Raw genomic sequence first — 23407 nt, 5'->3', positions numbered from 1 at the left:
TTCTAACTCAAATCTTATTGAAAAGTTTGATTAGCTTACATAATAATTTGCAGAATTTAGTACACAGTGTATTGTTGTTCAGTATTAACATAGTATTTGTATAGTATAGTATTTGTACTTTTATGGATTATTACAGGTATTCAGACTATGTCTACTAAAGATGCAGGCATAAATAAAATAAAATGTTTGAATAACTGATGTGTAGGTTGTTAGGCTAAAAGAAAATGACAGCTGTTTTGCCTATGCTACTCTGCATGCTGTTACTGAACAAGTCTTCTGAGACTTCATTGTTTGGGTGTGTTGGTTTGAATAGTTTTGATATTTAATGAAACATCTTACTTCAGAATGATTTCTTTTTCTCAGTAACACCCTTGCACTTACAGTATTTGAAGTAATCTATTCACTTCTTTTGAAATACCTAATCCCAGCTGACTTCATTATGAGCACTGTTTTATTTATACCTACAGTGGGCTCATAGTTCTGCAGTGAGCTATGGAACACACTCTTTAGCATGTATTTCACTGGATTTTGTGGGGGTTTTTTATCTTTTAAGTATAATAGGATTCTAGTGATTTGCTTATAGTCATAATTTAAACAAATTATATCACCCAAGACTTTTATAAAGTGGTAAATGAAGATATTGTTAAACAATACTATTAAGGAACATTTCCATCAGTTAAGAATTGCATTTGCAATAACAGATTTAAGAATTGTATCAGCTACTGTGCACTAATTCATTTTACTGCGTTGCATTTTATATGGCTGCATTTATAGAAAATTCTTGCTCTCTAATAGAGTAAATGCTGGTCCAGTGATCCACTACACAAATCTTGATTTTTAATTCACTTTTTAAAAGAAATTGTGTTCAGAAGAGTCTTGTGGTTCTAGTGTAGATATATTCAGTTGCGTTAACTAGGAAGCAGTAGTTGTTTTGCTGCTTTGTCATGCATCATGTTCATTCTGGGCTGTTTGCAGTTAAGGCTGATGTTGTCCCCATCAGATTATTCTATGTTGAATAATAAATAAGCATAGGCCAGTGGCTAGTTTATGCTGTTAGAAAGAAAAATCCGCAAGTCCTAGCAAATGTTCCCAAAGAAAATATATGCTGAATTTTCTGGTTGTCAAATCACACACAGTATGGTGGCACATTAAAATATACTTTGTCATAATGCTAACAATATCATCACGTCATTGGATTTACAGTGTGTTTCTCATAATATTGGTTCCTCTTGACATCTTTTGTCTGCTAAACTTGGGGTATAAACAGTTTGACTGTGATAATTTTCTTGTCACCCCTGCTCAGTGGTTCCCTGGCACACAGGCAGAATGAGAGGCAGACTAAAGACCTTTGATAGAACGGTAACTGATTTGCTGGATTCACTTGAAGTTTTTCAGCTGTGAAAGGCATGATATTTTGAATTTCCAGTTCTGTTTTGATTAAAGCTTCTGTTTAAGAGTGTAACTTTTTGAAAAAACACTGTTAAGATGCTATCACATTTGTTTTTGAAATGAACCGTAGGCTATATGTTTTAGTTTTGTACAGAAAAATTAGTATGTGGAAACATCTAAATAATTTTAAATTAAAAGTGACAAGAAACATAGAATAAATGATGTTTGTGGGAGTCTTTTCTGCTTTGATCCTGTGGATCTTCCAGGGTCCACAGTAAATGTCCTCTGTTAAATGGCTACATCATATTCCAGAAGGATTGGTCCATTTAGAACCTAATTAATCATTTAGGACTTTATCCAGACAAAAAACTCAATTTCTGTCACAGATTCTAGAGTCATCCCTGTGCAGTTCCCGTGAATACAAACAATAGCTCAGAGTCTAAAAAGCTTCTCAGCTCTGATTTCAGGAAACCCAGACCCACCATTCTGACAGCTACTATTGTAAGCAAATTGATGACAATGCTTTTGGACCAGTACGCGGAAACGTTTTTTTCCTTTTGCTTGCTTGCACTGTATTCAGAGTATGGGGGAATGATGGATGCCACCTGCTGTATGAATTTGCTTCGATTCATTAATATGATGTGAATAGAAGAGGGGCAGTCTAGTCTGTGCCCTCACCTTCACTTACAGAATCAGAACTTCTAAAAAAGAAAACTTCGTACTTGTGTCTCAGCATCAGTAACACCTGTGTAGTTATATTAGGGTTACGTTAACAAGACTATTTGCTGACTTCTTAAAGGAGATGCACAGCTGATGCCCCAAGTTCCGGCTGACTCAGTAATCTGGTTTGCTCTTTCTCATTACTACCATGGTGTGGTAATACAAATTGTGTTCTAATTAACCTCATCTTTTTGCAGTGTGTCTGCACCATTCACATAGGTCTGATCCTCTTAACAGAAATTTTCAAATGACACCTAACATGCTCTAGAAAGCAGTATATAGTGCCTGGATTACTTAGGTTGAGAAACAAAGCTAGGCCCTATGGGTACTGAGGTGGCTTTTGAAACCTAATTTATGTCTCTTTACAGTGCTGCTCTGCATCAAGTAGCAGTGCAAGGTTCACTCAGGATTCTGTTGTCCCGTCGTGCAGTAAGTTTGAAGGTTTACCCTTGCTGGCTACGAACTTGCTGACTAGTAAATACTAAATAGTATTTAGTATACATTTGAGCCTCCTGTTATGTTGGCTTTCCTGAGAGCTCTAAAGAATTATCATCAGTGGAAAAAGTATCCAGTGCAAAACTTCAGTTAACATTAGCAGAATAAGTCTTTCATAAATTATTGAAAGAGCCAGTCTGTCAAACCTGGGGATTTTTGTAATTGCCCATTACTACAGTATTGTCGCGATTTAATCCCAGCCGGCAACCTAAGCACCACGCAGCCACTCACTCACTCCTCCCTCGTGGGTTGGGGGAGAGAATCAGAAGAGTAAAAGTGAGGAAGCTCATGGGTTGAGATAAAGGCAGTTTAATAGGGAAAGCAAAACAAGGAATTCATTCCCTCCCTACCATGGTCAGGCAGGTGTTCAGCCGTCTCCGGGAAAGCAGGGCTCCATCGTAACATCACAACATCACAAGTAATGGTTACTTGGGAAGACAAAATGCCATCACTCTGAATGTCCCCGCTTTCCTCCTCCTTCCCCCACCTTTATATGCTGAGCATCACGTCTTATGGTGTGGAACATCCCTTGGTTCAGCTGGGGTCAGCTGTCCCAGCTGTGTCCCCTCCCAACCCTTTGTGCCCCCCAGCCCCTCGCTGGTGGGGTGGGGTGAGAGGCAGAAAAGGCCTTGACTCTGTGTAAGCACTGCTGAGCAACAGCTAGAACATCCCTGTCTTATCAACACTGTTTTCAACACAAATCCAAACCATAGGCCCATACTAGGTACTCTGGAGAAAATTAACTCTAACCCAGCCAAAACCAGCACAAGTATCTAAATATTTACAGATAGATTAGAACTGTAGGTTCAATTTTGTATACTTTAGGACTCCTCTGTTGTGTTCATTCTTCAAGAACCACTGTTCCACTGTTTCTTTCTGGGCATAACTTCTGGGTGTTAGATTTCTTGCTAATGTAAAAAAATAACTTCATCAAAGGGGATAGCAACAGCCTTTTAAGTTCTCAGTTCATAGCTGCATAATCTCTGTCAGCAGTACTGTCTGGAGCAAATCCATTGAGCATGAATCATCTTTTCTTATTCATGTGTTCTTGGACTTAGAAATTTTTGTTTGTTCAGCTCTTTAGGCAGATCATGAATGGGGAAGCCCTGGTGTTTTTCCATTATTAAGATGTTCAGTATGAACATCACTACAACTTCATCAAGTCAACATGCAAATTTTTCCCAAAACTTGGAAAAACCCCCGTAGTATTCACTGCCCCTTTTCTTTAGTGCATAAAATAATGGTAAAACTTCCAAGCTCTCCAAGAGTGGGAACCACTATTTTTTTATTGATGTAAGCTGTCGAGGAATCACCTTTAAGTTTTGAGGATTGATTATAAGGCCCTGTACAAGACACCAGAATGGGTATGACTCAGGCAGATTCTTCTGTGGTTAGACAGTCCTTACTTATATGTTAAAAATAAATGTAGAAACATTTGGAAAGCTAAGTTTCATACCGTTTATTTCTGAGCTCTGCTTGCTTTTGGTTTTTAGCCAGACAACCCTAGGCATAGTCATTTCTCACCTAAATAATTGAGATTGGATGTCACTTTCAGCACATGAGGAACATTCCACTTAATTTACCAGGACTATGTATATACTTAATTGTAACCAAGTAGAACTATTTTTGTTGGTTTAGGGGCTTAACGTACTATTTTGCAGGATTGAACCTAATTCAAAATAGCTGTCTTCTGCCATAGTAATTTTCCGAACTCCCCATAAAGTGTAATTGGTTTGATTGTGTTAGGTGTTATTTAACATGAGGTATTAAATTAGGACTTTACAACTGTTGATGTTTCTGGGGAAAATTGTCCATCTTAAGCCATCATTTTTTAATTCCTGTCTTTCTAGAAAACTATCTGTCTACTTTCATGTTGCTCTACTTCAGAAATTGATTACCTGAAATGTATTAATAAACTTTTATACTACTTTACCTTTTTTTTTCTTTTTATAGATCATTTCAAGTGACCCATTCTGGGTACCAACCACTGAGGAAGAATATTTGCACTTTGGGGAAAAGGCAGACTCAGAGAACCAGGCCCGCAAGTACATGAATGCAGTAAGAAAGCGAAAGGGACTTTATGTAGAAGAAAAAATTGTGGAGCATGCTGAAAAGCAAAGAACTCTCAGTAGAAATAAGTAGCTGTGTCTGCTTCCTTTCTCTCCTGAATCAGCTAAGTGCAGGTGGATTATTTTCTATGCAGCAGGTTGAAAATTTCATCTGGACTTTGTTCTTTGACACCACTTTTCTTATATGCTGTAATGTCTGTGGCTTATGTTTTAATAAACTTAAGCCTTCCAACTTTTATACAGAGAAAATACTTTATTTATTTAAATAAAATATAGGCATATTAATTGCAATTGGTCTCAATTTTTGAAACTTAGTGCCCTGTTGAACTTTCTCTCACAGGGTTAGGAGCTCCTAATTTAATTTGTTTCTTTCTGATTTATCAGATGTAATTACAGTTAGAGCTGGTTAGCTAGTTTGTTGCAAATAAACTATGCACTGAATTTAGCTCCTTAATGGTTTTGGCTCTGTTTTTTAAATTTCTTTTCATTTCTGTAATGAATTTGTTACTCAGCGGTACTTTCCATAGTTACCTATATGCAAATAGATGTAAGCCTATTAAGAGTTTCTAAACTATTTGCTTTACTCCATTCCTCATGTAAGTAGTTATAAATCAGTAATGTATCTTCTTTAAATCAGTGGGCCAAAATAGCACATGTGGAAGACTAAACACTGCAAATCAAGCAAGATTTGTCTTTTTCCCTCCTTAGAACATATCTTATCCTAGGCTGGAAGTTGCCGTCTCTGAACTAGGCACACAGCTACCTCTGCCAATCCTGTGTGAGTGTTCATAGACTCTTGCAGGAGTTTCTACCCATTCAGCCTGTTGTCTTGAATTCAGTGAAGGGAAACACTTGCAAAAATAGACAAAATGTCTTGCAGTTTACAGGTGTCTAGGATGCAGAAGGCTCCAAAATGATTCAGACCAAGACTAAGAGGAAAAACCATTCTCACAGGATGTAAGTTTTAGTTAGAAAAATTGAAACCTTGGGTGGAGGAGAAACATGAAGGTTAAAACTGAATAGACTGAAAGACTGGATAGATGAGTGTCCTTGAAGAGTTTCTAATATTTAGTTAAATGAATGGGAAATAAGTCCTTAAATCTTGTGCCAGTTGACTTTCTGCTACCTCTTGACTTTGCTAATTGCAGAGTTCTGTTTCAGATAACTGTGCAAATATATTGTCCTTTTCTTTCCAGACTATACCCATTTCTTTAATTTGTGATTGTCTTGTACGCCTTCAGCACCTGCTTGGTCTCTCTGAATAAATATTCTGGGAGTGTCAATTAATTCAGCAGGCAGAATTTACTTGTATCAGTTTTCCTTCTTATGGGAAAGAAAAATGTTACTTGTTTCATAAGTAGAATGATTTTGAATGCTTAACTTTTATTTTAAATAGCAGCCTCCTCTTTTCCAGCATGTTTGCTTTCATTATGGAAATGTTTCCCTTTAAGATTGTATTTATGAATTATTCAAGCAAATGAAATATTTACCTTCCTTAGAAGGTTGTTCCATAAACTGCTGTTGTTTTGCAAGGGGTGTCTGCCCAGCAGCCCTATTAGAGCTTGTACAAACATACTTACGTAGTTTGGGCACTGCCAGCTGGTATAGCTGTGGAAGACATGGTAACTTACTGGAGCCTGCAAAAAACAGTTGAGGCATAATTGTTTGTAATGAGACCTCGGCTAATACAGCTACCCTGCTAGCGGAATGCAAGATAGAGTTAGGGATGTCTGGCCTGCAGTCACAAAGGTGCTTGAATAGGTGACATAGAGATTGACAGGTTGGTCATTGTTATGACTGCATAATTGTTAACTGCAATCTACTGCCTTGAATAGGCAGAAGAAGCATTAACATAGATTTTAAAAGATCTAACAACAGCATTCATATTTTGTTATGGCATATTTTCAGATGTCATGTCAAACAGCATAAAGATGATAATTAATTCAGAATGTTGCCACACCATTATTGGTAAAGAGCAAAAACTCCACTAACTGGCAGAAGAAAATCAAACCAACCTGCAAGAAGTGCTAGCAGCAATATTTGAGATCTGTTTTCTTTAGTAACAGCTACTAGTGGGAAGACAATCTAATTGCTTATGTGCCATGAATCTCTAACCATTTTCCTCTGGATTATTCAAAAAGTAACTTGATGTGGCTGCTTTTCCCCAGCCTTGTTACACATACATAACACTATGACATAATTTTGGATAATCTCTGCAAAGTGGGATAAATAACTTGCTGATGGAGCAAGTCATTATATTATTTCATTTGCTGTTACCAGCTTTATTGCTAAATATAATACCTAAAATAAGCATACAGAGCTTTTAAAATATTTTATATGTGTAAATGTTCAGTACACTTTTAACTTTCTAAAAACTGTGTACTCAGTTGATGTGATTTGGCTATTGGCTTTAGTAGAATCAAGGGTCCTTACAGTGGATAATGTATAAAAACAACAGTCAGCTTCTGGTAATATTTATTGGAGAATGATAATTATTCACTGGGCAAGCCATATGATAATCCAAACGAATCGCCTTTATAGAGAGAAAAAACAAAAATAGGAGCTAGGTTTCCCAGAGAAGAATAAAGACCAAGCTGGGGCCAGCAAGCCCCTTTCTCTTGTCTCTGGCCACGTTTTTACCTTCTTGCTTTACAAATCTTTCATTTTCTCAAGCACTAGTAATCTTAGGTGACTCACCATTTTTTTCCACATTTTTTTTTTTCTTTCAACAAACTTCACTTATATTTTAAAGCAGAAGTCCAAAAGAGAAACCAAAGTAGAACTGGAATCTGTGCTGTATTTTCTCTCCTACCCCTCTTTCCATGTTAGTTTAGGACTTCAGCTGCAGCCTTAATATTACAGTTGATGAGGACAGAGACACCAGAGAAGCACAATATTTCTGTACCAAAAGATGTAGTTCCCAAATTAGGTCTCAATAACCTGAGGAAGTAACTGTTCTTGTCTGAGACGCTAATATTTGGAAGCTTATTCTGTGGGAAATAGAGTGTGTCACTCCTTCATAAAGTCAGCTGCCGTGCTAACAAGAAGAGAGAAACATGCAACGTTTGAACTGAATGCTGTACTTCTGATAAAAGAACATTTAGAGCATGGAAGAGTAGCTGTGGCTGTAAGTGATCTTGGAATGCTTTAGTAGATTGAATACTTACTCTGGTAGCAGAGGGGTCCTGGCAAAATTCTTGGACTCCAAATGGCCATTATTTTCAGTTGAAACTCTTTTTTAACAATTTGGGGTTGGTTAAGGCAATCAGAATCATAAATGTCGTTTCTGTTTCTCACAGTGCATGGTAGAACCCTCTGCTTTTCTGTGCGTGGTGTTAGGTTATAAATATATGGAGAAAGCCATAATAAGCCTATAGGAAGGTTGTGGGCAGCACAGTTCACATACCTTGCAATCTTCTTGAGTAGTCCTTCCAACAGTATGACGGGAGAGGTGGGTCAAGTCAGGCATTACAACAAATGACAAATAAGCAACAAGATTCCTCTCATGAAAAGCTGTGGGCAGGAAAATTCTTTAATGTTACTTGAGGAACCTTTAGTTGATCTTTCAGACAGCCAGATTAAAAGCGAACCTTAAACTAATGGGTTTGGTACACATAGGCCTGGCATATTGCCATGCCTGAGAAAAAGTATGGTTTTGTGGGTTCAAGGAGTCACCTGTTTGTGCAACTACTAGAGACACATGAGGATGAAAGAACCTCAGCTTTTGCTAAGTGCTTGCTTGTTCGTTGTTTCCACAGACTGGGTGAGGGGAATAAATGCCTCCAGTATAAATGAGAAACTCTTACTTTACACAGGAGGTGAATAACACTGTACTTGGAAATTCTGGGAGTAAAACAGGACTCTTGATTAGAGAGGTGTTCCTCAAGTATATCTGTCTGAAACTTTCTTCATTTATAAACCTAGTGCCAGACAAGTACCATTAACAGATGAAACAACTTGAAGAATAGAAGCTTGCAGATCTGCTTAAAATCTTCCACAGTGTGACTTGGCAGCACAACTCAAACTGGGGATTCAGGTGACTTTTCTCCTGGCCATGATCACATCAGCCTGAATTCTTTGGGCAAGGTATCTTGAGAGGTTTGCTTCTTCTATTCTTCTCCTTTCTAACTTTAGTTTGGTTCAAAATGCTATGTAGACTTTTCTGTGCTTCTTCCTAGTTTCCTTTGGAAGCAGAAATAGAAGTAGAAGAGCATGTGGAGGAGAGGGTTATTTTGTCAGCACCATTTTTTTAATGATTGGTTTGAATTCTCACATAGCTTCTGATTCATTTTGGTTCTTGTTCCTACCAGACTGCCTGTGAAAACTCAAGAGTTGAAACTAGGCAAGGGAGTATAGTTTTCTTTGTTGCATCATATATAGGATAAGGAGAGTCAGGAAAATAGTGATAAGGTCTTTTGTTGTGATGTTGACACATAATCCTTTGATATTCATAAAATGTTTTGAAATCTTTCCCCGGAGGGTGTTAAATGTTAATGATTTTCTTTTTCTACAGCTTACTACAAGATCCCTGCTTACAGGATGCCTTTAAAAACTTCCATCAACTGATACTACTTCTGATATGTAAAATACATGGAAATGAAACCAATTCTGAAACATGATTTTAAAGATCAAATATTTACATAAAATTTCTAGGTAGTAAATGTTCTCTTAATACTGTAATTTGAGGGGGTTGCATTATTATTCTCTTTTGTGTATAGCTAAACTTTTCTATGGATCTAAAAGCCTTTTAATAAAATTTGTATATAGTATAGGGAAAAATGAGCTGAAAACAAATGTTTTAAGCTACGAAGTATTTTTAAAAGCATGGATGCACCAAAGCTTTCAGTATCAGACAGGAATATATTCTTCCTGTATTTCCCCCCCCACCGTCCCCATACAAATCTTTTTAGAATATGCAGAAAGCCAAGTAAATACACATTCTTGTTTGAAACAGCTTTTTTTTTTTATTTTTGACCGTCAAGTATACAGTTGAATTCTTCAGATTCACTTATGACATGTCCGCTGTGACTGAGGGGTATAAACATCCACATTAGTTGTGTTACCAGACACAAGGTGTTTTTAGGAAAAGCTGATGCCATTTCCATAGCCATAACTCAAGCTTCGTGGGAATTTTCTGCAGAGTGGGATGCAGAGGAGTTGTGAAAGGTTGGCAGGATATGGAGTAGAATCTCTTGTTTTAAACCATGCATAGATATGTTTGTAAAATGATAAAAAGTGCTATTCTTCACCAGTTTGCAGTTTTACTCCTCAAATTTGCAGTATCTGTGATTTGCTTCTTTAGTAGAGACCTGAGAAGGAAAATACTTAGAGTGTTAATGTGAGATGTCTGTGTAGGCCTGGCTAATTTTCCTGGTTCTTAGACAAATAGTTTACATGCAATATAAAACATTTGCATGTAAATACCATTCTGATTTAGCAGTATTCTTTAATTTTCATCTCTTATCTACTTGATGTGGCTTAGTCATACTCTCTATTGTGAATTGTGCTTTTTGACTTGTTTTATGCTAGCTTGGATCTACTGAAAAGTAGATAAGAAAAATTAATATTGTTTTTTATAGTTTCTATCAATAAACTGATCTGAAATGTTGGGCGTGGGGCATTGGTCTTTACAGCTGTATCATTCCATGATTATAAAACTCCTGCAAACCATGACTAACAGGAGGAAAAAAGGAGATACCATGAAGTAGTGTAGTTTGGGCTGTTTGGCAGAGGCTTTTCTGTTTTAACATGCTGTTTTCCTACAGGTGCTTTACTTATTTATTTATTGTTAATGTATCCTTCCTTCTCCTCTACTCATCCCTTCTCCTTCATTTCCTATTTTACCAAGGATCCAACTCCATAACCCCCATGGATTCTTTGGAGGAATGTTTATATTATCAACTTATTTACTGCTTTTTACTGAAACTGCTTATCTTCATAAAGACTTGCTGATTCTGGAATTTGAACAAAAAACCCCCACCAAACACCAAATGAGCAAAATTCAGTGGTGTTTTCCTGTTAGCATTTTTGATGGCCATATAAAAGTCTTGGCCTTCACCCTTAAAAAAGTGGCATGTCTTACTGTTCTCCAGTGAGATATCTAGATGTATTTTTCCCTAGACAAGCTGCTGGTGTAAAAGGTTAACAGTAAATAATAATCTGCACAGGCAGCTGAAAAAAAAAAAAACCTCAAAAGAATCTATAGCCTTTTAAACCCTGCATTTCCTACATGCTCACAAACACATTTGCTATCCCACAAGAGGGAGGGGAATTCAGTAATGTTATGCTACTTTTTTGTGAAGTGGCCACAAAGCACAGCTAAAATATGCATCTTCTCAAGTGGAATTAAAAATGGGAGGCAGATTGATCATCATCACCAATTCAGTGCTGGTTTTTTCCCATCTGTGGAGAGCTCTTTCCAGAATTTCTCATATGGTTCTTTTACACTGTAATAAATTAAGTCAGGTAATGAATAAATCACTCTTGTTTCATTGCTTTCTGAATGATTTATGCCAGTGCAAACTGCTACCCTGGAATATTCTGTCATGTGTTTTACTGTAGCAAAGGCCTCAGACTTAGAGACAGGTCTTAAGAAACTTTCTGGCCTTTGTGATGACTCCATGACAGTTATGTGTAGCATTGTCCCCTCTGCCATATTCTCCTGAAAACATATTCTCTGGATTATAGCTTGCTTAAAAAAGAAGGAAAAGCCCACAATCTTAATGTAAAGAGAAGGGTGTGGAGTAAGCAACAAGCTTTTTAGAGGGGGGTTAGTACAAAATGATCCCTGGCCTTCTAACTCAGTGTGCCCTACGAAAGCAATTTTTGAGAAGGCTGATCATTGTCATGGTTTAGCTCCAGTCAGCAACCAAGCACCATGCAGCCGCTGGCTCACTCCCCACCAGTGGGACGGGGGGGAGAATCAGAAGAGTGAAAGTGAGGAAACTCATGGGTTGACATAAAGACAGTTTAATTGGGAAAGCAAAAGCAGCACGCGCAAGCAAAGAAAACAAGGAATTCATTCCCTCCTTCCCATGGGCAGGCAGGTGTTCAGCCGTCTCCGGGAAAGCAGGGCTCCATCACATGTAACAGGTACTTGGGAAAACAAATGCCATAACTCTGAACGTGTCCCCCCTTCCTTCTTCTTCCCCCAGCTTTATATGCTGAGCATGACGTCATATGGTGTGGAACATCCCTTGGGTCAGCTGGGGTCAGCTGTCCCAGCCGTGTCCCCTCCCAACTCCTTGTGCACCTGGCAGAGCGTGGGAGGGTGAAAAAGGCCTTGACGAGTGTAAGCACTACGTAGCAACAGCTAAAACATTATCAACACTGTTTTCAGCACAAATCCAAAACATAGCCCTATACTAGCTACTATAAAGAAAATTAACTCTCTCCCAGCTGAAACCAGGACAATCATGTTGAAAAGAAAGATGTAATCATGCTTAAAGAGGATTTAACAAAGTCTGTGGCAGCTTCAGGAGTCCATTTGCTTCATCTGAAGGCAGTATAACTTTTTGGCTAGATTTATGACCTGAATACTCTGAGATTTTACTCCTTTGTTCAAAGGGGAGGATGCAAAATCAAGTTCAGTCATGTAGGAGTAGGGACTGATACGACAAAAGAAAACCTGAAAAATTTTTACGGCAGGAGTGATGCAACCATTAAGCAGTGGTTTCTGGTTGCCTGTAATATATGTGTTTGACTGTAAGTCCTTTTTTTATTTTTCTAATGCTCCTTTAAATTGTGATTTTGTAACAATCAACCTAATTCCAAAGGCTGATTTATTTGGTTAGTGATACAGACATATCCAGAGCCAACTGGTGCTGAAATTCAGTATCAGACATGCTATGGAGCATACTTGCAGTTAATTGTTTTCTGTCTTTCATCTCTTGTCATGGTAGCATTTACCTTTAGGAGGTCAAGAGAATGGCTTTTTAGAAGAAAAAAAACTGGCGTTGCTTCATGGAGTGACTGACAGAAGGAGCTGTGTAAGTGGCAGCTGAAGCTGCACTTCCCCTGGAGACTAGGCACAGTATGTTCATGACAAGTGCTGCTATCACTGGTCTGGGGATTGAAAGCTGATCCTATTTATGAATCCATGTCTTCTTCTTGTAATGTTGCTGTCATGCAGTATGAACAGCTTAGGAAGGTTATTTTAAATTAACCTTCCTGTGTTAAAACAATGTCTAGTCTGTTCCTATCACATCCAACATTGCAAGCATCAAGGCCAGTGAGTAATTCGACTGCAGCTGGTGTGAAAGGGAAAGGCTGGAGAAGAAGTGTAAAAATGCTGTGGAAAAAAAATAACATCTCACTTGTATGGGTGCCTTTATAGCAACTGTTTTAATTGCATAATGGGATTGCTTTGTTGCTCTAGAAGCATTCAATAATAGATAGTGTGCAAGTACACTGTATGGAAGATATGTTGCCTTGACAGGCAGAATATAATCACCAGTCAGAGCATGCCTTCTGTATAGCCTTGCCTCTGCAAAGGAAAGCATGAAGAAACAAGACTGTGTAGCTTGTTTCTCTGTCTCCCTTGCTGTCCTGTAGATTTTACAGAAGCCCCTTTACTGTGGCAGGCTCATCATTTCAGGGAGGGTGGCGGAAAGGAACTGTGCATTCCCAGCAGCAGAAATTCCCTGGGTACCATTTTACTGACTGTATAGAAAGCAGCTCTGAAAAACATTTTTAAGATGGGCCCCATCAGTGAATCATGGCTTCTATTGAATCTTGCTGCTGGGACAGGTGGAGCCTTGAAGATCTGTAGATACCTGCATGCAAGAATATTTGAAGGGATGTTTTTCTGAGATCCGCAGCCTGCATGAGGTTGGGCGGCCCAGGCTCACGAAATTACAGAGTTTACTCTCCTCCAATGTAAGAGAAGGCTATACGGGAAACCCCTTAATTCTTTTCTTGTTCTTGTGGTTCTCGGTTGAGTACCCCGAAGTTCAATACTGCTAGGCACATGAAGAAGCCTCTGCCAACCTGAGCTGTAAGAGATTGAGCTATAGAAGAGGGAAGTACAGTAACTGTCCTGCTTTTTCTGATAGCTGTCACTTGTGCTTGAGCATATTATCAACATAATTTTTTCCAAGCCAATGAGAAGATATTAAAACTGTGGTTGACAAAGGAAAATGGTGGCTGATGAGCTGGGCTGCTCTTTTGCTCTAGAGCTTGCAGGTAACACATAGTTTAACTCCTTCTGGTCAGAGAAATATATTTCCTCATAGCTGCATCTTCTAAACATGTCTGAAAGGTGAAATAACTTTAAGGTTCCCTTGCTTTTGTTGTATAAACAGATTTAGTATGATAATAGCAGTTTGGACTTGAGCAATGTCATTGTCGTATTATGTGTGGTTCACTCTAAGACAATCAAAAGGGACAAGCTCCCCAGTCCATACTGTTGGCCATGTTAACCCAGAGAACGTACATCCTGTGAGGAGGCGGCCAAAGGAAAACAGAGGCTGAAAGAGTTCAAGTTGGATGTTAGCTTTAACCTTGGTTGGAAGGAGCAAAGGAGCTGTTCAGTGAAGATGATCACTGAGCAGTTGGAAGAATCACTGAACAGTATGAAAATCGTCCATATTTTGTCAGACACTCTTCAGTGCAGCCATGTGACTGGCATGGCATTTGCGTTGGTGTGGCAAATTGACTCCCTTGTGTTGCTTCCTCAGAGGATATGTACTTCTTTAGCAGCCGATTGCATGGAAGTGTGGTATGTAGTACAGCCTAGCCTTCAGTTTTTAGTACGTACATAATGAGATTTAGGACCAGAATCTTATGTGACTTCAGTTGAGTCCTGTTTGATTTCTGCCAGGCGAGGATCTGGGGTTTGTGCCACTTTCCTTTTGTTCTTGACTTACAAAGTGACAGGTATCTGTGATAATGCTAGCTGAGCCTTTTCTCTTCATAGGTTTATTACTGGAGAGCAGAAATATGTCTGCAGACTTGTGAGCACTCCTATAAATAGCAAGCTACTGTGCATAAGGCGACTGTTACTATTGCCAACTCCATGTTTTTATGACAAATCTTGTGATATTTTGTTTTTCCTAAAAACCTCAGGTCTTGTATTTCATCAGAATCTCTGTTTTCATTTAAAAAAAATGTTTCCAGCTTGATGTTGGCATCAAATTAGAGAAAAACATGAAAATGTTTGGAGCTTCACCATGATGGCAGGAAAAAACCGAAATGCATACGAGAACCCCCAAATATAGTATTTTACTTTAAAAACAACAAACAAAAAATCCCAAACCACTGAGTAAATGAAAGACCTGTGGTTTTGAAGGACAGACTCTTAATGTCTGTGTTGTGGTCTTTTACTGTAACTGTAAAAGTGACTTTTGTAATACTTTTTATAAAGTGGTGGTTTTTTTTTCATTGCAGATAAGCTTCTTGCAAAATCCTTATTTAAAAAGAAAAGATGTTGAATACTTGGGAAACATTGGTCACTTTATAAAACAAAATACTGCTAATAGTCTCTGAACAGATGCCTTTTTCTCTAGATTTAATTCTTTATCTGAGTCTGCATGATCCAAAGCAGAAGGGCTGGAGGCTGACAGTAAATCTGCGAGAATATTGAGCTGCTGTGGGGGAAATGCTAGTCTTGGTTCTTCCCTCCTTGCTAGGTGTATGCTGAGTTACCTCTGGGTTTTTATCAGGGTAAATGTCTAAAGAATTGTTTGTTCTATTTTAATTTTTAGACCTTGGATTTCATTTTAAAAGATTTTCTCAAAATACCACCCTCCTTTAGCCCCTAGCTTGCCTTGGAGCAAACAAGAGTGTTTGTACTATGTGTTTACTAGAGAAGTCTCCAGTCATCACTTCTGTGAACTGAAGTGCTTAGGCTAAATCTTTGGGAGACTGGGAAAGTGATACCAAAGGAGGCTACAAACTGCACTGGAGCTTTCCTTCTCTCGCAGGTACTTACGAATTGGCCTTTCTTCTTTGCTCAGTGAGAGAGAGAAAGACTTAAACATTAAGTCGTGCACAGCATCATTATCCAGCACTTCAACAAAAGGGAGAGAAATGACATGTTGTTCTTTGATATTTCAGATGTAACTATCAATTCAAAATTATTTCAGATCAGCTTCGATCATCCTGAATAAGTAATGAAAGGGCAAAAAGTTACAGTGTGAGCTTTCCACCATGTTTTTGTTGTAGATGTTTTGTTGTTTTGGTGTTGCTGTTGTAGATGAAGCAGTAATCAGGGCTGGAAGAGAGAAAGATGATTACTGGATAAATGAGCAAACTTCACTTTCGAAAGTTGTGCAACCAGAGGTAACATTAGAGAAGAGAAAATAAGAATTTGGTAGGTTCAAAGGCCTTTTGCCTATAACAAATATTCTTTTGGAAAGGTTTATGGAGTTGTTACAGAGGAGGCTTGCAGAAATAGTGATTTCCTGATACTTAGAGATTGAAATTCTGCAACTTTTGTTAATTTCCAAATCAAAGGATATTTTCCATGACTTTAAGCTATGCTGGTTTTGTTTTGTTATCCTCAAAAAATTTTTTTTCAGAATTATAGCAAAGTAAGGAGAGTTTGTTTATTTTGCATCCCTTTTACTCTGTGGATTTAAACAAATCTTTTGAATCATAGATGCATTTTCAGTGTTTCAGGGCAAAGATAGGGGCCTCCCCTATTACGCCATATTTCCTTTTCTGATGCTGCTATATCAAACTTCTTGATGATGATACGTATCGCTGGCTTATAATGACGCTCCCAAAGAGCATGCTGCTTTTCTCTTGGTGTATAGAACTAGGGCAGAACATCCCAGGAACTCATCAAGTTGTCAAAAAACGTGTTCTCTCTTTTCCTTTGGCCCTGGCAAATGTCTTTTTGAACACTACATAATTTGCTATACAATGTTTTTTAAAAAGCTAAATGTATGCATGTGGGAAGTGAAATGAATGATTTGTGGCTTGTGTAACAGAGGAGGAATTGGTGGCAAAATCTGGGGTGTTTTTTTCTATGCTGATTGCTCAGGGATGTATTGTAATGTCTAATCATAAGTCATCACCACTTTATGCAGCATTAATTCATACAGCCTTCCACGAAGACACCCTGTTTGGTCCCTCAGGGCAGGATGGTTCTTTAATGGACCACATTCCCGAGATCAACAGATAGAGCTGCATCATTCACCTTCACCCACACAGATGATCTACAAAGTGAGCAAACTTTTAACTACCTCATGAAATAAGTCCAGAACTTCGTTTCCTCGCTCAGCACTTCATGCTAAAGGAACAGCCTTTGGTTTTGTTCACTTGGTCTTTTAAAACAACAACAACAAAATTATCCTAGCCTTCTAGAAGGAATACCCAGAATACCCAGAGGCAACGTATTTTTTAGAGGGGTCTCTTTCATCATGATGGTTGGCCTTCCAGCACACCAGTATTAAATAGTAATGGAAAGACCTGATTGTAGAAACTCTGTAGCCTGTTCCTGGATATTGTGATAGCATCAGGTGGGAATAGCTGCGAAGTATGTCTACCACCTGGAGGAGCATTTGGTGTAGACTCAGAATGTGCCACAAAATGCTTGTCAGGCAAAAGTGTGAGAGTTCTGGTACAGGGCAAATGGAAGGAGGATGAGAGTTGCTGCTAAGAGAATATGGGGGTTCAGAAGTGGGTCTAATTTTATTGATGTATATAAAAAGAAAGTAATAAGTTAATAATTCCTTTTCTTAAGAAGGATGTTTTGAATACTGGGAAAATCCTTCTCCACAGCTGTAAGATGCATTTAAATCATTCAGTGGAAGCAATGATCTGTTTTCATGTAAATGTGTTTTGATATCCTCTTAGAAACACCCACATCCAGGAAGCTAGTTAGCTCATGCAGGAGCACAATTGCAATTCTTCATTAAACGGACTATGTAGGACTTCTTTTTCACTTCAGAAGCACTGAACTTTGGCAACTTATATTTCTTTGAGATGAAAGAGGCAAGCTAACAGTTCAACACTTATCACTTCTAAGTAAGAGGAGACCTTGTATTATAAATTAATTCATCGTTTTTAAAAACTGTCTTAATTTTTGAATTTGTTGATGAGCTGCTCATTCCTGCTGGAGATGATTAGCACGACTCCCTGTTCTGTAGAGACAGTTTTTCTTTTTACCACAACACAGCAACCTCCACCCCCCATGCCCATAGGAAAATGTTCCAGGAGGTAACTGAGATACAACCAGTAAGATCCTGTAGAAATTACTTGAGCAGTAATAAAAATGTGGATCTTTCCTCAGGTTTTGTAAACTTGTGTAATTCTGTTGTCTTGGTAGCTAACATTAGTTAGCTAGTGTTGTAGCTCTTTTAAATCAAAGAAGTTAAACTTATCTATTCTGGTTGACAACCTATGAAAATCAATAGGAGATTTTATTCTTTATGCAGATTTGGATCTTAACCAGCCTGTAGAATTTTAGTGCAGGGAAAAGCTGTATATTAAACCTTACACGAAGGTTCAAAGGCAAACTCTTCTTTTTTTAATGAGCCCCATTATTTTGTTCCATGTAGGTATTGGTGCTTCTATTTGAAATGGAACCAGATCTTCTTATTCAAGCTTACATATGTTTATAACATTTTCTTTGTAAATTTTTGGCAAAAATAAATGGGATTGGGACACATTCAGAGTAAGCTTTTTCATGAGTGAAGCTCAGAGCAAAATCTACGGCACTGTACTGTATTACATTGGAAAAAGTGCTGCCTCTGTAGCTTTTATCTAATGCTCAGCATAGACTTTACATGTAGGTCTGTTTGATTATTGCCCCTTGGAGCGGACAAGTATATGGAATGATCTCACTCTATTGTTAAGGTAATTTGTCTTTGGGGATTCTGACCTTCTTCACATTTCAATTACATCATACTTTTTATGGACTATAAATCACTAATGTTGACTCCTGGCCTTGCTAATAAAATCTGTAGAAATACAGTATGGAATAACAACATGCTTATTAATATTGTGAGATGTGCAACTAACTTCCAGCTGCTCAAAACAATATTTTAAAAGTAGTAAATTGGGATACACATAGCCCCATTTAATGTTCCTAACATGTCCATTATGTGCCAACCCATATAGTATGCACATGTAGCTGAGCTGTAACTTCGGTGTTTTCTTTTAATTCTGTGATCTAAATAGCTTTATTAATTAGCCTGAAACACAACAGCAAAGAGAAACTCTTCCATGATTACCAACTTTTAAATTTCTGAAACATTGCAAAAAATCAGAATGTATGGTTTACCTACACAAACAGCCCTTACAGAAAAGGCCAGTTTTATGTGACCCAACGGAGACAATTTTCTCATTTAACACATTTTCAGTGGAGTTTCTTGCAAATGGTTCTTTGAAAATACCTCTGAATGGTGCCTATCGGTTTCTCTAGTGAATACTTTCACATTGTCCTCCAAGGTGTTGCAAGGGGTGATGAGCTGCAGTTTTTCTGAGTCTGAAGAACTTAGTATTCTTGCCACAGCCTGTTACTGGGTTGAAGCAAAGAAAGCCTCTTCCCTGTGTTGGTCCTTCCCTGTGTTGGCTTGTGTGCGTTTTACCTTTTGGGCGATATGGGTCTTCTGTGTTATTGGTATTAATTTGTAATTAATGCCTCTCATAATGGCATTAAAATCAACCAAATCAAACCAGTGTTTTCAGATCGCTTGTGTGTCTGAAAGCAATTTGTGTACAGTCACTTTCACTCTTTCTCCTTCATATTCAGACAGTTTCCTGTTACATTTGTATGGCTTTTCACATGCAAGAGGAAGAGAAGAGAAAACTGTTTCTAAGACGACAGGATTGCAAGGTGCTCACACTGGACAGTTTGGGAACTAGTTGGAAGACTGCAGAAATTATTTTTGACCATTTTTTATTTCATTTCAGGCTGTCACATGTCCTTTTTGGCTTATTAATGTGCTCTGTGTCCTATCCTAAATTAAAGGAAAAATGGATGAGAATTGAAGCGGCTTTGCAGTAACTGGTTATGTGTACAGTGATGTGCAAATACAATTTCCATATCTCTGGGATTTGTTTGCACAGGAAAAGCATAATTTCACAAGCCCTGCACTTGTGATTGCTACTCACAGTTTTAATAACCAAATCTCCACTTTGAGTCATGATTCAGTTCCAGGTCCCCAGTGATACCATAAATGGTTTAAAAAACTTGACTGGACAGTAGTGAAATCCAAGTGTTAAAAAGATCAGCTTTGTCCCCTTTTCCTTTCCCTCCTTCTAGATCACTGTTTTTTCTCTTTGCCCATTTTCCTTTATTCCTTGTTTTCTTGGGAAGCGCCGTAGCTGTAGAATAGAAGTCAAAAGACCAGCGAGATTGCATGTTCTTTGCAAGCAGTTGGTCCGCACTGTATTGAGCATGCATTTATTTTGTTGTACTTCCCCCCAAACTAACCTGAAATCATTATTCTACCCTTTTTGTTTGACTGTCATTCCTTCAGTTTCTTGTTCAAAATATTGTTTTTTCCATAAGAGTCCATGGGAGGTATTTGCCATTTTAAACTCCACTTAAGGAAACATTGATAACGGTCTATCCTTTCCTGAAAAGGCTGAAAAGAAAAAACGGTGATTTTTCCCCTCATAAATCCAGACTTTTCTATTCAGAATTACATTTCACCTCATAGAGGTATTCAAAAAGATCTGTGCAGTTTGTGTTTGTTTTCTTTCTGTACGGAATTACGTGCTGTAGACAGCGATTTCTGGGTCTTTTAGAGCTGCTGATCAGAAGGCAAATGGGAGGGAAATATTCTCAAAAAAGAAACAGACTGTAGTCTGTGTTGTGCTCTTTATGTATTTTCCAGCTGGTTTTGCTTCTAACCTTCAGCATTCCTCATGGGACACTGATGCAAATCTGCATTCACTTTTTTTTCCTTTTTGTATGTAACGCTCAAGACAAAGTAAGGCAGTAATTTGCAATATTAGGAAATATGGCTTGGTGTCCCTATCCCCAGTGTGAATGTGTACATTTAAATATGAATGAAAGTGGGCCAGAACCCCCTTGAAGCTTTGAGCTGATGCACAGACTGCCTGTTCTTTCCGGTTTAAGTACTGTACTTTTGTTTTTTTATCCCTTTGCTGAACAACAGCTACCATATGGGCTGAGCTTCAGCCAGTCAACTACTAAATTACAAACACTCTTTTGACTGTAAATTGAATGGAAAAGGATGTCAGTTATCGCTTTCCTCCTGTGGCCACACCACAAGAGCACCTGCAGTAAAAAACTGGCATTCATGCTCTGAAAGGCACCACATGCTTCTATTGTTAGCTGAACAGTATCTAACCTTGGCTTTGCTTACCCCACTCCTATCGCAGTGAGAAGATTGCAAAGATAAGAGCCTCACTTTTGAATACGAGTTCACTAAGAGACACATCTCGCTACTTATCCGAGGTATTTTGCTTCCACTAAAGGAAGTAAAAATCTGTTTAGGAAGATGGCTATCTGCAGTATCCTTCAAAGAGGAGCCTTTGACTTAGGCACATTTACCATATTTATTTTGAAGTTAGTTGTGAAATTATAACTGCTTTCTCTGAATGCTTCACACTGTGACTGGTGCAGCTCACTTATAGGATTATCTGGTTTCCAGCCTGAATGTGAGAACAAAACGATGCTGTTTCTTGCCTGTGCAAAGGTAGTCTGGAATTTGACCATTCCTCTGTCCCCAGGGCAGGCTTGAACTAGAAGCCGCACGAAAGTGTGCAAAGAGGATTTGAGCAGGGAGAAATTGATGATGTCTGGAAGCAGTGAACTGGGCAATCCATTAAGGGAGACAGCTGCTAGGCTAAGAGAGGTTCCTTGTGTCCCAATATGTAATATGACAGCTGAGCTGGGAGCAGGCTGTGAGCGAGCCTGCAGCTGCTGCTGTCAAGGGCCTACCAGCCGTCGTATTCTAGGAAGGCTGGTAAAACTCTCCATCATCTGCTATGTCCATTAACTCTTCCTTTCCTAGATACATATATACACATGTATATATGTCATTACTGAACTAGCCAAAATGTTTATTCAGTCTGTGATATAAAATTGTTGGAGAGAATGGATGGTTTAATAATTAGGGCATTTTCTTTTATTTTCTGAAGCCTAAAGCTGCATGGCTGGCTAAAGTATTAATGTTTTTGTTGAGTTCCCCAGTGGATTGTCAGATGTATTACGTATCTGCCTTACGGCTTTTGTTCAAAGACTCCTTAAAGTTCAGTGCCTACAAACATAAACTCCGCTCTTGGCTCACTAGAGGGTAGTCATTAGGTCAAGGCTCAGTGCACTGAAGAAAGTATTACAGTGCTGAGGAATTTATGGGGTCACCAAATAACATTCAGAATGTTAATTTACAATTACTGCTTATGACTTAAAGTTGTGCTGATTGGAGGCTTTGAGCATTTCTGCCAATGTTAAAACCCACAATACTTAAACACAACCAAATAATTCTACCATTAAGCCTGCTGTGCAGTTCTGGTAATTATCTGGCAGCATATAACAACAAAGAGGTCGTGTATTTTTATATACTGCACTGTGCAGTTGCCCTTCTCCCCAGAAGTGAGTGGATGATAGAAGCTACTGCTGTTGGAATAATCTCAAAACAAGATGCTGATGTTCAGAAGGTGTTTTTGGAAAATGCTCTATATCTTTAGAGGGTTTTTAAATCCTTTATTCTGAGATGGTAGTGATACCTTATATAATGAACACCATCAGACGGTTCATCCTTGGTTCCTCTCCCATCCCTGGGCCACCTTTTAGTATTCATGCATATTATGACCACCTTAACTAACATGCATGGAAAGTATTTCCATGTGTTTATTAAGCTCAGAGACAGAAAACTAAATGTCTTTTACGGTGGTTTTTTGGAAATCCATTTGTGCCCGTGACTCTTACCATCCGTATAGCACTGAAAATTAATAGCTCAGGTTTCCATTAGCTGTACCATTTATGAATGTTTAGCCTTCACTCTTCCTTTGCCTCTGATTGTAAACATTTTGTAGATAAAGCAGGCATATGTACAATATTTGTTACTTTTTAATAAAATCTGTAGTGTTTTCTACTATTTGTGCCATTTAAAAAAGGTTTGGAGAAATGCTGTGGCATAGTTGGCAACTGGAACTCTTGTAGCTGCTTCACAGTTAAGGTTGCACCTTTTCTGTCATGGTGAGCTTGTTTTTCACATATTTCCTTGATTCTTAAAATATAATTTAAATATGGTACATCTTCAAGGAAGGCAAGTCCAAGTTTGGGAGAGGTATATGAATTTTAAGCATCTGATATGAATCATATATGAATTTTAAGGTCTGTATTTTAAGCAGCACTTCTATTGCTAGCTTTTCCATGTTTGCTTCCTGATGATTTCCCCATGGGTATCTCCAAAATGTCTTGACTGACAAAATTCCAACTGCTTTTTCTTTGGTTGCCATGTCTGAGTAAAAACTCCTGGTGAATTGTTGCAAAGTTGTCTTCAGGGTTCACCTCCATGATAATACTGTAGAGAGGAAAGGGAACAAAGTGGCTGCTCATCAGAGCAGGGAAATCTGGGCAAAAGAGGCACTGGATTGTGAGGAGGCAAATGGGGACAGGTGAGCGAGAAAAATTTTCAGTGGATAAAATGTATGTCTCCATTTCCGCTTCTCTCCATCACCCCCAGTCCTGAGCTTGTACCCAGAGAATCACAGAATGGTTGAGGTTGGAAGCGACCTCTGGACGTCATCTTGTTCACCCACCCCTGCTCAAGCATGGTCACCTAGAATAGGTTGCCCAGGACCAC

The 23407-nt window shown here is 38.4% G+C and overlaps 1 protein-coding gene and 1 long non-coding RNA gene across 3 annotated transcripts in view; one reads left to right on the top strand and one right to left on the bottom strand.

Annotated features, from left to right (window-relative positions):
* Positions 1-5127, top strand: part of EFL1 (elongation factor like GTPase 1) — an 82447-nt gene extending 77320 nt beyond the window's left edge. Inside the window, exon 20 of the mRNA XM_064456288.1 lies at positions 4558-5127. Within this exon, the coding sequence (XP_064312358.1) occupies positions 4558-4746 (189 nt within the window). The 3' untranslated portion in view covers positions 4747-5127. The remainder of the gene's footprint in view (positions 1-4557) is intronic.
* A 4508-nt stretch (positions 5128-9635) lies between these two features.
* LOC135314277 (uncharacterized) overlaps positions 9636-23407 on the bottom strand; it is a 42657-nt gene continuing 28885 nt past the window's right edge. Inside the window, exon 4 of one of the 2 annotated variants that reach the window (XR_010373734.1) lies at positions 9636-9982. This is a non-coding gene — a long non-coding RNA (uncharacterized LOC135314277). Of the gene's footprint in view, positions 9983-15891; positions 23126-23407 lie in introns of those variants that run through there. The other variant, XR_010373733.1, reaches the window with a different exon arrangement.

The sequence above is a fragment of the Phalacrocorax carbo genome, chromosome 7 (genome assembly GCF_963921805.1).
Source record: "Phalacrocorax carbo chromosome 7, bPhaCar2.1, whole genome shotgun sequence".
NCBI lineage: Eukaryota > Metazoa > Chordata > Aves > Suliformes > Phalacrocoracidae > Phalacrocorax > Phalacrocorax carbo.
Note: the sequence above shows the minus strand (reverse complement) of the source record. Positions and strands in the feature narration are given on the sequence as shown.